The sequence below is a fragment of the Coregonus lavaretus genome, assembly GCF_964263955.1.
Source record: "Coregonus lavaretus genome assembly, chromosome: 9".
In the NCBI taxonomy this organism is placed as follows: Eukaryota; Metazoa; Chordata; class Actinopteri; order Salmoniformes; family Salmonidae; genus Coregonus; species Coregonus lavaretus.
Window position 1 is genome coordinate 33891392 of NC_139996.1, and position 12929 is coordinate 33904320.

Below are 12929 nucleotides of genomic sequence, written 5' to 3' on the forward strand. Positions count from 1 at the left end.
TGAGATTTTGGCAATTAAGCCCTTTTTCTATTTACCCAGAGTCGGGTGAACTCATGGAACTAAAACTGCACACAGAGACATACAAATGGTATTCAAGAGTTCATCTGACTCTGGGTAAGTAGGAAAAAAAGGGTTTAATTGCCAGAATCTCGAACTATCCCTCAGACATGGCCTGCCTATAGTCAAAGAAGCAACAGGGAATTGGGAATCATATTGAACTAGCCATAATCCAGTGGTCCAGGAAGAACTAAATCTTGCAAAGAAGATGTGTGTTTTACTTTGAAATCTACCTCCACATTCGATAAAAATGTCATTTGGAGAAATCATTGATTTATAAAGGTAGCATGTCAAACTGAAACCGGCAGCTGATAAGATTTTGTGGATGCTAGAACGACAATTCAACATCAACTGTGTACTCTGTAAATTGGTGGAGCTGCACACCCACACATATACAACATTGTATCCCTGTTGGTGGCTATCTATAAGGAATTACATGATGATGATGATATGTCTTTCTTTGCTACTAGTTATACTGGATTGATTTGCTTGAAAGGTCAATGTTTCTTTAGATAACATCTCACCTTTTTATGACTACAATAATATCAGCAGCTGAACAAATACTACTCTGAGTAGGTGAGAGGAACTGAATTGAAAGTACATTGTGATGGGCCTTATCATGTATGACACTGCTGCACTTATTGGCAGATGGTAAGAAGGGAAGGAAATTCCCTGAGAGAACACAGATGGGAGTCTTTGCTTGGCTGCACTAGATTGTCAAGAAGCCTTTCCTCTCAAACTGATCCCATTGTCACCACAGGAGACTTGTCTTCATTATGGAGGGAACCAAATTGACTGTGCATGCTCTTTTACTGCAGTTTTTTTACTTCAATCACAGCCCTTATGAGTTCTGGAGACAATGCTCTTGCTATGCACCACATCACATCTGCTCTGGTGAAGATCAGTCTGGAGCTCTCTGTGGAGAAGACATGGACCGGGAGCTCCCTGTCTGCCAAGGTGGATCCACTCTCAGGTGTGTGTGCTGCAGCTGGTGTTGTGAATCAGGCCGATGCCACACACCCGCTATAACCCGGCTATTTCACAACACCAGGGTGGCACTGCACCACTGCCAACGAGACGCCAAGGGCAAGCAACAGAAGAAGCTTTGAGGAGCCAAAGAGTTCCTACGGTTCACCTGATTAAATGTCTGCTGTGATTTGCAATTCAATGACGTGTAAAAGCATTTGATTAAACTTTTTTCATGATATTGTGAGTTTTTTACTTAATTTATAGTTGCGTTTAGCAATGCATTTGATTTCAATAGTGGAGGAAAAATATGCCCCAAGGAGGCAAACACTATATACAGTTGAAGTTGGAAGTTTACATACACCATAGCCAAAAACATTTAAACTCATTTTTCACAATTCCTGACATTTAATCCTAGTAAATATTTCCTGTGTTAGGTCAGTTAGGATCACCACTTTATTTTAAGAATGTGAAATGTCAGAATAGTAGAGATAATTATTTATTTAAGCTTTTATTTATTTCATCACATTCCCAGTGGGTCAGAAGTTTACATACACTCAATTAGTATTTTGTATCATTGCCTTTAAATTGTTTAACTTGGGTCAAACGTGTCAGGTAGCCTTCCACAAGCTTCCCATAATAAGTTGGGTGAATTTTGGCCCATTCCTCCTGACAGAGCTGGTGTAACTGAGTCAGGTTTGTAGGCCTCCTTGCTCGCACACGCTTTTTCAGTTCTGCCCACAAATGTTCTATAGCATTGAGGTCAGGGCTTTGTGATGGCCACTCCAATACCTTAATTTTGTTGTCCTTAAGCCATTTTGCCACAACTCTGGAAGTATGCTTGGGGTCATTGTCCATTTGGAAGACCCATTTGCGACCAAGCTTTAACTTCCTGACTGATGTCTTGAGATGTTGCTTCAATATATCCACATAATTTTCCTTCCCCATCTATTTTGTGAAGTGCACCAGTCCCTCCTGCAGAAAAGCACCCCCACAGTATGATGCTGCCACCCCCGTGCTTCACGGTTGGGATGGTGTTCTTCAGCTTGCAAGCAACTCCCTTTTCTTCCAAACATAACGATGGTCATTATGGCCAAACCGTTCTATTTTTGTTTCATCAGACCAGAGGACATTTCTCCAAAAAGTACGATCTTTGTCCCCATTTGCAGTTGCAAACCGTAGTCTGGCTTTTTTATGGCGGTTTTAGAGCAGTGGCTTCTTTCTTGCTGAGCGGCCTTTCAGGTTATGTCGATATAGGGCTTGTTTTACTGTGGGTATAGATACTTTTGTACCTGTTTTCTCCAGCATCTTCACAAGGTCCTTTGCTGTTGTTCTGGGATTGATTTGCACTTTTCGCACCAAAGTACGTTCATCTCTAGGAGACAGAACGCGTCTCCTTCCTGAGCGGTATGACGGCTTCGTGGTCCCATGGTGTTTATACTTGCGTACTACTGTTTGTACAGATGAACGTGGTACCTTCAGGCGTTTGGAAATTGCTCCCAAGAATGAACCAGACTTGTGGAGGTCTACAATTTTTTTTCTGAGATCTTGGCTGATTTCTTTTGATATTCCCATGATGTCAAGCAAAGAGGCACTAAGTTTGAAGGTAGGCCTTGAAATACATCCACATGTACACCTCCAATTGACTCAAATTATGTCAATTAGCCTATCAGAAGCTTCTAAAGCCATGACATCATTTTCTGGAATTTTCCAAGCTGTTTAAAGACACAGTCAACTTAGTGTATGTAAACTTCTGACCCATTGGAATTGTGATACAGTGAATTATAAGTGAAATATTCTGTCTGTAAACAATTGTTTGAAAAATTACTTGTGTCATGCACAAAGTAGATGTCCTAACCGACTTGCCAAAACTATAGTTTGTTATCAAGAAATTTGTGGAGTGGTTGAAAAATGACTTTTAATGACTCCAACCTAAGTGTATATAAACTTCCGACTTCAACTGTATACTTTATTTGTATTCCAGGAGGAAATGCTTTGTTAAAAAGTGATATTTTCAGGATATACAGTAAGTAATAAAACAATAAAGTTATATTTTGGCCCAAATGCAGTCAGGGGGATCAACCGTTTTGAATAGTAAGGCTTCTGTACCAAGAATTGTCTGCAGGGTCAGCCGTATTGTGGTATGCTCAACTGTGCGAGTTAATGGAAACTCAATGAAAGGGAACACATACTGCTGCTGGCACAGCATGGTTGCTCAGCTGAGACTGTGTAACAGTCATTTACCATGGTGTTTTACACAACATTATGACCAACGAACATCAAGGTCATCCTTTAACTGAGGCAGTCAAGTGGTAAACACACCAAAACATTCCAAGCATTACTGTTTTGGGGATGGCTTTTACATAGAGAGAATGAGAAGGTCATCTGAAAGTTATTCCTTTGTCAAGATATAATTATTCAATTATTTTATAAGGATCCCTTTTGTCTACTATTTGGTTTAATACTGAATGGCTGGCCAAAGGAGAAGTGAGGGATTGTTTAAATGGGGATTTTGAAGGTGATGGAGCTGCCTCTCAAACTTGTTGCCTTTCCATATCTTCAATATAAATATTTTATATTTCTCCCATCCTTGGGAGGCTCCTTTATATCAATATGGAATAAGAGGAAGGTAACAGTTCCTCCTCAGAAGCAATACCTTATGGAGAAGGGTTTACCTCTTCTATCCTTGTGACTTTCTGCCAAGGTTATCTTGCCTTAGATCACAAGTTAATCTATGTAATAATGAGGTTTACAAGCACTCAGGAGGTTAGTTATAAATACAAATTGCTCTCATGGAGTTCCAAATAGGTTTAGTGAACTGAACGTTCGCTTATCTCAACATGGCCAACGGCACTTCCTGCCTTTTTCAAGACATATAAAACCCCTCATGCCACCATTTGTTTCCCATTACATGAACATTTTGGTCTTACACTCCAAATGGAAGAAGTACCAGCAGCACCAAATGAGGGGATAAGCCTCTCTGCTCTTAGAAGCCAGTTCTCAGTGAATGGGGAAGAAGGGCCCAAGTACGGCTTTGATGGCAACATATATCACTACGGCGATGGGACCAGCGTGGCTTCTCAGAACTCCTCACAGATCCTCACAGGTTACAACACTCTGGATGTTGGCCCAAATTATGACTTCTATGCGAACACAAATGCCCTAGGCAGGGTGCGTCGATCAAGACCATCCCTCTTTCAGCTTCACTCCAACATTGAAGTAAGTACGACACATTTGGCCTCTAGGCAACATACCTGCAATATGTCAGGCCCTCTATAGTGTTTTTTTTTTTTATACTGCAAATTGTACAGACTGATATACATTATAGTTACATCCCTATTTCCCCACCACCACCCCTAAGGAGGATTCCTTTCCCCCTCCTCTGTATGAGGAGACCAACACATGCAGAGCACCTGGGGACAGCTCAGAAGATGATGTTGAGGAGCCTCAGTCAGAACCCGCCAGGTTTGGATGGGTGAAGGGAGTCATGGTAAGACATGGCAGACACAAAACAACTGAGATGCCAGACAGCACTATACATACTCCATTATACTGGTAGTCATGACAACATGCTAAGGAGACGTGAATTCCCCCTAGATCCGCTGCATGCTCAACATCTGGGGGGTGATCCTGTACCTGCGGCTGCCCTGGATCACTGCACAAGCAGGAATTGGTGGGTCAAGCAATTGGTCTCAACACTTTTATTTCATTAAAGTGTCAAGTTTGTGTATTTGTGGGACTGTATTTGTATGGTTTAATGGATTGTGTGTGACATTCCTCCCCTAAGGTTTGACCTGGGTCATCATCCTGCTGTCCTCCTGCATCACTGGCATCACTGGCCTGTCCACCTCTGCCATCGCCACCAACGGAAAGGTCAAAGGAGGTGCATTATCCCTTCCCTGAAATAATACAATAATAACACAGGGTCAGGTGGCCCTGGCCTTTTTGGGGGGCCCTAAGCGATTTGGTTGGGGGGGCCTCCCACCTTATGGCAAAACATTTTAGTGGCCCCCCTCTTGACGGCGGAGAGAAACATTTACGTTTTAAAGTTAGTTTCCTGCAATTCTACCGATTTTGCCATGAGGTGGAGAGAAATGTTTGCAGTTTAAAGCTAATTTCCTACAATTCTTCACATATTGCCATGACTTATGCCATGTTAATATGATATCTGATTGAGAGTGACTAACAAAATCAATGTGGGCCCCTTGGAGGTCAGGGCCCCTGGGCACGTGCCCTGCATGCCCAGTCGGTATTCGGCCATGATTACTACATGTTTAGATAGCTGGCTAGACTAACTACCAATCTAAAAATTGTTAGCTGACATGGCTAATTGAGTGACTGTCAGTGACTGACATAACAAGAGAAAAACTGAGTTCCTAAACCGCTAATGTCGCTTATGCCTGGGACCGGCCCTGCACAGGGTTCTTATACTAAAATATTTACAACACTGATCCTCTTTTTTCCCTCTTGCAGGTGGAACCTACTTCCTAATCTCTCGTAGCCTGGGGCCAGAGCTGGGAGGATCCATTGGACTCATCTTTGCCTTTGCAAATGCTGTGGCAGTTGCCATGCACACTGTGGGCTTCGCTGAGACTGTGCAAGCATTGATGCAAGTCAGTGTGTTATCACATAGGCCTATACCCACATCACTTATAGCCAACCTCTGAGTTGGCATTCCCTTTTTAACTGTACCCTTGTTTTAATTTGTCACCCAAACCTCCCACCTCAGGAGAGTGGTGCCAGCATGGTGGACCCAATTAATGATATCCGCATCATTGGAGTGATCACTGTCACATGTCTGCTGGCCATCTCATTGGCTGGGATGGAATGGGAGGCCAAGGTCTGTTCAAACTGCCACTAGGAGGCTACAGTACATGCCTTGTCACAAAAAAATAGGAGAACATATGAGAGACGAGGTCTGATGTTAGAACTTAATACCGTTTGTTGATGCTGGCAATTTCTTTATGAATTTGTAAAATTCATGTTTTTCTATAAGATGTATTGAATTTGTTTGGGAATTATTGTTTATCGTAAGCCTCTAACTATGTAGTCTCTGGATAGATGTCATGTAATCATGTAGTGCATTGTGTTTGAAATGAGTGTTCTTTGCCAACTATACAGGCCCAGGTTCTCTTCTTCATTGTCATCTTGGTGTCCTTTGCTAATTACATAGTGGGGACCATTATTCCCGCTACACCTCAGAAGCAAGCCAAGGGCTTTTTCAATTACAAAGGTCAGAGCTCCATGGCATTTAGACAGAGTGTGAGTGTTGTACATTTCATATTTCATATTAGTTATTTTTGTTTTTCCTCTATCAATAAAATAGGCATACTAACTATTCTTTCCCGTCAGCGGATATATTTGCTGAAAACTTTGTACCCAACTGGCGTGGGCCTGAAGGCAACTTCTTTGGCATGTTCTCCATCTTCTTCCCCTCAGCCACAGGGATCCTGGCAGGAGCCAACATCTCTGGGGACCTAAAGGCAGGTTCCTTCCTCTGATCTCTCTAGAAATGTCTACTGTATCTTCTCACTATAGGAGAGGAGGGCTCTGTGGATGAAAGGGAGATGGGATGTTTAATTCAGATGCTTATTATAACAAATGTTTGACTGTTGACTAGTCATTATATATCCCCCCCCCCCCCCCCCCCCCTTATCTCTACACAATATAGGACCCTACAGTAGCTATTCCAAGAGGAACATTGATGGCTATATTCTGGACCACTATATCTTATCTCATCATATCAGCAACTATTGGTGAGTTGTACACACACATGCACAAAGTGTCTCCTCATGATTTAATTGGTGCTTTCTTCTGTCAATATGTGCTGTGTATGGGCCTCTCTCTGTCCTGGTTTAGGAGGCTGTATGGTACGAGATGCGTCTGGAGTTATGAATGACACCTTGGACTCTAATACTTCTAACTGCCAGGGTCCGGCCTGTCTCAACGGCTGGGACTTCACTGAATGTATTACTAACAGAACCTGCCCTTATGGCCTCATCAACCAGTACCAGGTAACCTAATACACATGATTGATTACCATGTTTCAATGTTCAATGCACAAGTATGGCCTTGGTGTATTGTACAGTGGGGAAAAAAAGTATTTAGTCAGCCACCAATTGTGGAAGTTCTCCCACTTAAAAAGATGAGAGAGGCCTGTAGGTACACGTCAACTATGACAGACAAAATGAGAATTTTCTTTCCAGAAAATCACATTGTAGGATTTTTAATGAATTTATTTGCAAATTATGGTGGAAAATAAGTATTTGGTCAATAACAAAAGTTTCTCAATACTTTGTTATATACCCTTTGTTGGCAATGACACAGGTCAAACGTTTTCTGTAAGTCTTCACAAGGTTTTCACACACTGTTGCTGGTATTTTGGCCCATTCCTCCATGCAGATCTCCTCTAGAGCAGTGATGTTTTGGGGCTGTCGCTGGGCAACACAGACTTTCAACTCCCTCCAAAGATTTTCTATGGGGTTGAGATCTGGAGACTGGCTAGGCCACTCCAGGACCTTGAAATGCTTCTTACGAAGCCACTCCGTCGTTGCCCGGGCGGTGTGTTTGGGATCATTGTCATGCTGAAAGACCCAGCCACGATTCATCTTCAATGCCCTTGCTGATGGAAGGAGGTTTTCACTCAAAATCTCATGATACATGGCCCCATTCATTCTTTCCTTTACACGGATCAGTCATCCTGGTCCCTTTGCAGAAAAACAGCCTCAAAGCATGATGTTTCCACCCCCATGCTTCACAGTAGGTATGGTGTTCTTTGGATGCAATTCAGCATTCTTTGTCCTCCAAACACGACGAGTTGAGTTTTTACCAAAAAGTTCTATTTTGGTTTCATCTGACCATATGACATTCTCCCAATCCTCTTCTGGATCATCCAAATGCACTCTAGCAAACTTCAGACGGGCCTGGACATGTACTGGCTTAAGCAGGGGGACACGTCTGGCACTGCAGGATTTGAGTCCCTGGCGGCGTAGTGTGTTACTGATGGTAGGCTTTGTTACTTTGGTCCCAGCTCTCTGCAGGTCATTCACTAGGTCCCCCCGTATGGTTCTGGGATTTTTGCTCACCGTTCTTGTGATCATTTTGACCCCACGGGGTGAGATCTTGCGTGGAGCCCCAGATCGAGGGAGATTATCAGTGGTCTTGTATGTCTTCCATTTCCTAATAATTGCTCCCACAGTTGATTTCTTCAAACCAAGCTGCTTACCTATTGCAGATTCAGTCTTCCCAGCCTGGTGCAGGTCTACAATTTTGTTTCTGGTGTCCTTTGACAGCTCTTTGGTCTTGGCCATAGTGGAGTTTGGAGTGTGACTGTTTGAGGTTGTGGACAGGTGTCTTTTATACTGATAACAAGTTCAAACAGGTGCCATTAATACAGGTAACGAGTGGAGGACAGAGGAGCCTCTTAAAGAAGAAGTTACAGGTCTGTGAGAGCCAGAAATCTTGCTTGTTTGTAGGTGACCAAATACTTATTTTCCACCATAATTTGCAAATAAATTCATTAAAAATCCTACAATGTGATTTTCTGGAATTTTTTTCCTCAATTTGTCTGTCATAGTTGGCGTGTACCTATGATGAAAATGACAGGCCTCTCTCATCTTTTTAAGTGGGAGAACTTGCACAATTGGTGGCTGACTAAATACTTTTTTCCCCCACTGTATGTGTTTCACTCCCATTTCTTTCTGTGGTCAGAGTATGAGTTTGGTGTCAGGGTTCGCCCCTCTGATCACTGCTGGGATATTTGGGGCCACTCTCTCCTCAGCCCTGGCCTGCCTGGTCTCTGCACCCAAAGTCTTCCAGGTTGGTTTTCTTAGGGAACCACTTTTACTACAAATAAAGAGGCATTGGTGTGTTATTCTATTAGCATGATCTAGTTCTGTTCTCACTTACAGTGTCTCTGCAAAGACAACCTGTATCCAGTCATTGGTTTCTTTGGGAAGGGTAATGGAAAAAACGACGAACCAATCAGAGGCTACGTCCTGGCGTACATCATCGCTGTCTGCTTCGTTCTCATTGGTATGATAAAGACCTGTCAAGATAGATGCAGAGTGAAAAGGAGATGTTTTTACAGTAACACAGCCCTGCCCTGTCTTCTCACCCTTCAGCTGAGCTCAACACCATCGCTCCCATCATCTCTAACTTCTTCCTGTGCTCCTACGCTCTCATCAACTTCAGCTGCTTCCATGCCTCCATCACCAACTCCCCAGGTCAGGAGCTCAACCAGGACATGGTATCATGACCATTAAAAGTCCTGTGCTGCTCTTATGTTCTAACCAAACACCAGATACAAAGTAAACAAATTAAATATCATATTACCTAATAATATTTGTGTCGGTTTCAATGTGTGTGATTGACTGTGTTGCAGGATGGCGTCCCTCCTTCAGGTTCTACAGTAAGTGGATGGCCCTGCTGGGTGCTGTGGTGTCTGTGATCATCATGTTCCTTCTCACCTGGTGGGCAGCACTCATCGCTATTGGCATCGTCATCTTCCTGTTGGGATATGTGCTCTACAAGAGACCCTGTGAGAAAACACACACATACAAAGTTTTAAATTCATTCCCCCAAAAATATCTGTAGTAGTTTTTTGGCAAGCATCGTTTTCCTTTGAATATTCAGCAACTCAATCGGTTATTTGTTAATTTTTAGCTGTAAACTGGGGATCATCAGTACAAGCTGGGTCATACAACATGGCATTGTCCTACTGTGTGAGCCTGAACCAGGTGGATGACCATATCAAGAATTACAGGTCAGACCTGAACTCTCTCTGAGGACCTAATGAGAACAATGTCAGGCTTTTGTTGCTGTTCCAACTGAATAACAATGTCTCACTTTGTATGTGCTTTTCTTATTCCCTTTATTCTTACCTCCCTCCTTTCTCAGACCTCAGTGCCTGGTCCTCAGTGGTGCACCCAGTTGTCGTCCTGCATTGGTCGACTTTGTCGGAACCTTCACCAAGAATCTAAGCCTGATGATATGTGGGAATGTTGTCACTGTGAGTTATCATCTTGAATCATTGTACAGGGGTCATTAAGGGTTGCCCTATTACCCAGGGAAAGTGACCTGAGCAGTCACGCTCTGAGGTTGTCCCATTACTCAAGTATTTTTTTTTTCTGATAAAAACCAAAATGCTAAGAATTTCAGTAGTCTGGTCTTTCTGGTTCCTCCATTGTGTGTGGGTGAAAATAGCTACTTTACATTTTCAGGCAAGTGATCACAATCTTCTGGCCACCAAAAAATACTCCTGACTTGACCTTCATTAATATATTAATCTTAATAATATAGCTGACGCTTTTATCCAAGTGACTTACAGTCATGTGTGCATACAAACTATGGGTGGCCGCAGCGGGAATCAAACCCACGACTATTGGCATTGCAAGCACCATGCTCTACCAACAGAGCCACACAGGAGACAATGTCAATTATTGATTGTACATTCGCTATTTTTTGTATTCTAAGTCATTAACCTCTAACTCCCTCTGTCACCCTGCTGCTCTGTCAACAGGGAAGTCCTTCTCCCTCAACCTTGGATGCTGCCAGTAGCAACAGTCATATTACCTGGCTGAACAAACGGCAGATCAAATCGTTCTATCACGGTGTGGTGGCTAATGACCTGCGCGCTGGGGTTAAGATGCTGCTCCAGGTGGGCCAACTGCCATGCCTTATCTATCAGGACCCTTTTCATTATGTGGATTTAATTAACGTGTTAAACTGTGTCTAACTCCAGGGTGCAGGTTTGGGTCGGATCAGGCCGAATGTCCTCTTGACGGGCTTCAAAAGGGACTGGCGTAAGGACAAACCATCCTGCATTGACAACTACATTGGAATTCTACAGTGAGTGAATCACTCAGTCAAATCAGCAAGATGAGTTCATAATGGATGTGACGGAGTGAGGATGCAGTTTAATATGTCTTTGTACATTTGTTTCAGTGATGCGTTTGACCTGCAGTATGGAGTGTGTGTGCTGCGAATGAGGGAGGGTCTGGACATGTCTCGGCAGGCACAAACACATGGTGAGGAACCCAACAACCATGAAGATTTCATGTTCTTTTACAATATATCTTTATATATCATTGCCTCCTTTTAATGCAGTTAACCCTGGGTTTGAGGCAAGCCCAGAGAGGGGTGTCAACACCTGTGTCCCCCCTGCACCCCCTGCAAATTTTTCATGTATGTATGATAACATTTAGAGTATATAGTTTGTGGTCTATGACATTCATCTTTTTCTATACTATTGACAAAGAGATGTTGTCTTGGTTATAGTGGACCCTGATGCCATGGTGACTGAGCCTCAGCCTCAGCCTTGTACTGTGTTCCAGTCCCAGCAGGGGAAAAAGACCATTGATGTGTACTGGCTGTTTGATGATGGAGGCGAGTTTATTGTTGTGGATTTGATTGTGCCCTTCCACAAATCAAACTTTTTCTGCATTCAACAGCACAAGCCTTCAAGTTTTATAACATAGTCAGATTGATAATGTGGGGTCATAAATCATACAATGTTGTTACATGTCAAGTACCCCAGGTCAAAAAGATAACATAGGATATAATTATGTCATTGTCATATCAGGCAGAGGGGTCAATGTTATGTGTGAAAGGTAAATGTTAAGTCTGTTGTGCTCTTAAAGGTCTGATTTTGCTACTTCCCTACCTGCTCACACGTAAGAAGCGCTGGGCAAGGTGCAAGGTACGCGTCTTTGTGGGCGGAGACATCCAGCGAAAGGAGGAGCAAAAAAAAGAGTGAGTGTAGTATGTTTAAGGCCATACTGTGTGGTAGAAACATTATATAATGTTGTCAGGATCCCCCTTGGCCTTTCCCCTCCTTTGAATATAAGCATTTCGCTGCACCTGCAATAACATCTGCAAATCTGTGTACGCGACCAATAAACTTTGATTTGATTTTGATTTGAATAGTTCAACTGACCATGTCCTTGTGTCCAATTTAGAGTCATGGACCTCATCAGCAAGTTTCGCCTTGGTTTCCATGACGTTGAGGTTCTGCCTGATATCAATGCGAGACCACAACCTGAACAGTATGGTTCCCTGTCACTCACTATATACTGTATAACTGTGTACTATTCAGCATTGTACTTTCTTATTCTTACGTAAGAGTTCAGTTGCACAGTGATTAAACTCACAATGATTCATTTAATCTACATCCATTCACAATGTCTGCAGGTCAATGCTCTGTTGAGACCCTTTCCTCTGCCTTTTTCTCTGACAGTGTGAGGAGGTTTGAGGAACTGATAGGGCCCTACAGGCTTAACACAGCCCAGAAGGATGGCCATGTAACAGCTGAACAGATTAATCAGGACTGTCCCTGGATGGTGTCTGATAAGGAGATAGAGACAAATAAGCCCAAGGTGACCATTATCTGTGTTTCATTGGTCAAAAAGGCAGGACCACTCTATTGCCAAACTTTCAAATGTAGCATAGCTAGATGTGGAATATTTGGTTATGACAGTTTCACTGTTCTCAGACAGACTGCTTACAGTACCTTTTAAATGTGTGTTTGTGCACCAGACCCTTCGACAGATTCGTCTGAATGAGGTTCTTCAAGATTACTCAAGGGACGCCGCCATTATTTTTGTGTACGTACTCTGTTTTTGCAAACCAGATATTTTTATTGCATTTATTGACTTCAACCCATCCCATGACAAAGCTAATAAAGGTGAGAGTGATGACTGATCTATGTCCTCTCATTGACAGGACCATGCCTGTGGGAAGGAGAGGGCAATGTCCCAGTGCTCTGTACATGGCATGGCTGGAGACTTTGTCTCGTGACCTGCGCCCACCAGTCTTACTGGTGAGGGGAAACCAAGAGAATGTGCTCACCTTCTATTGTCAGTGATCCCTGTTTTAACCATGTTCAATGAAATCACCCCATGGTCAAG

At 42.9% G+C, this 12929-nt stretch overlaps 1 protein-coding gene across 1 annotated transcript; it reads left to right on the top strand.

Annotated features, from left to right (window-relative positions):
* Nucleotides 1–3960: 3960 nt before the first annotated feature.
* slc12a3 (solute carrier family 12 member 3) lies at nt 3961–12886 on the top strand (the record flags this gene model as incomplete). Its single annotated transcript, XM_084168958.1, has 26 exons — nt 3961–4242; nt 4385–4513; nt 4621–4696; nt 4811–4906; nt 5497–5636; nt 5753–5863; nt 6145–6256; nt 6376–6506; nt 6695–6779; nt 6883–7037; nt 8734–8841; nt 8934–9057; nt 9147–9248; nt 9407–9562; nt 9688–9787; nt 9922–10033; nt 10544–10681; nt 10766–10872; nt 10969–11051; nt 11131–11208; nt 11302–11409; nt 11664–11775; nt 11982–12068; nt 12260–12398; nt 12559–12626; nt 12745–12886. 26 exons carry the CDS (start codon nt 3961–3963, stop codon nt 12884–12886), a joined length of 3081 nt encoding a protein of 1026 aa, XP_084025084.1.
* Nucleotides 12887–12929: the final 43 nt, after the last annotated feature.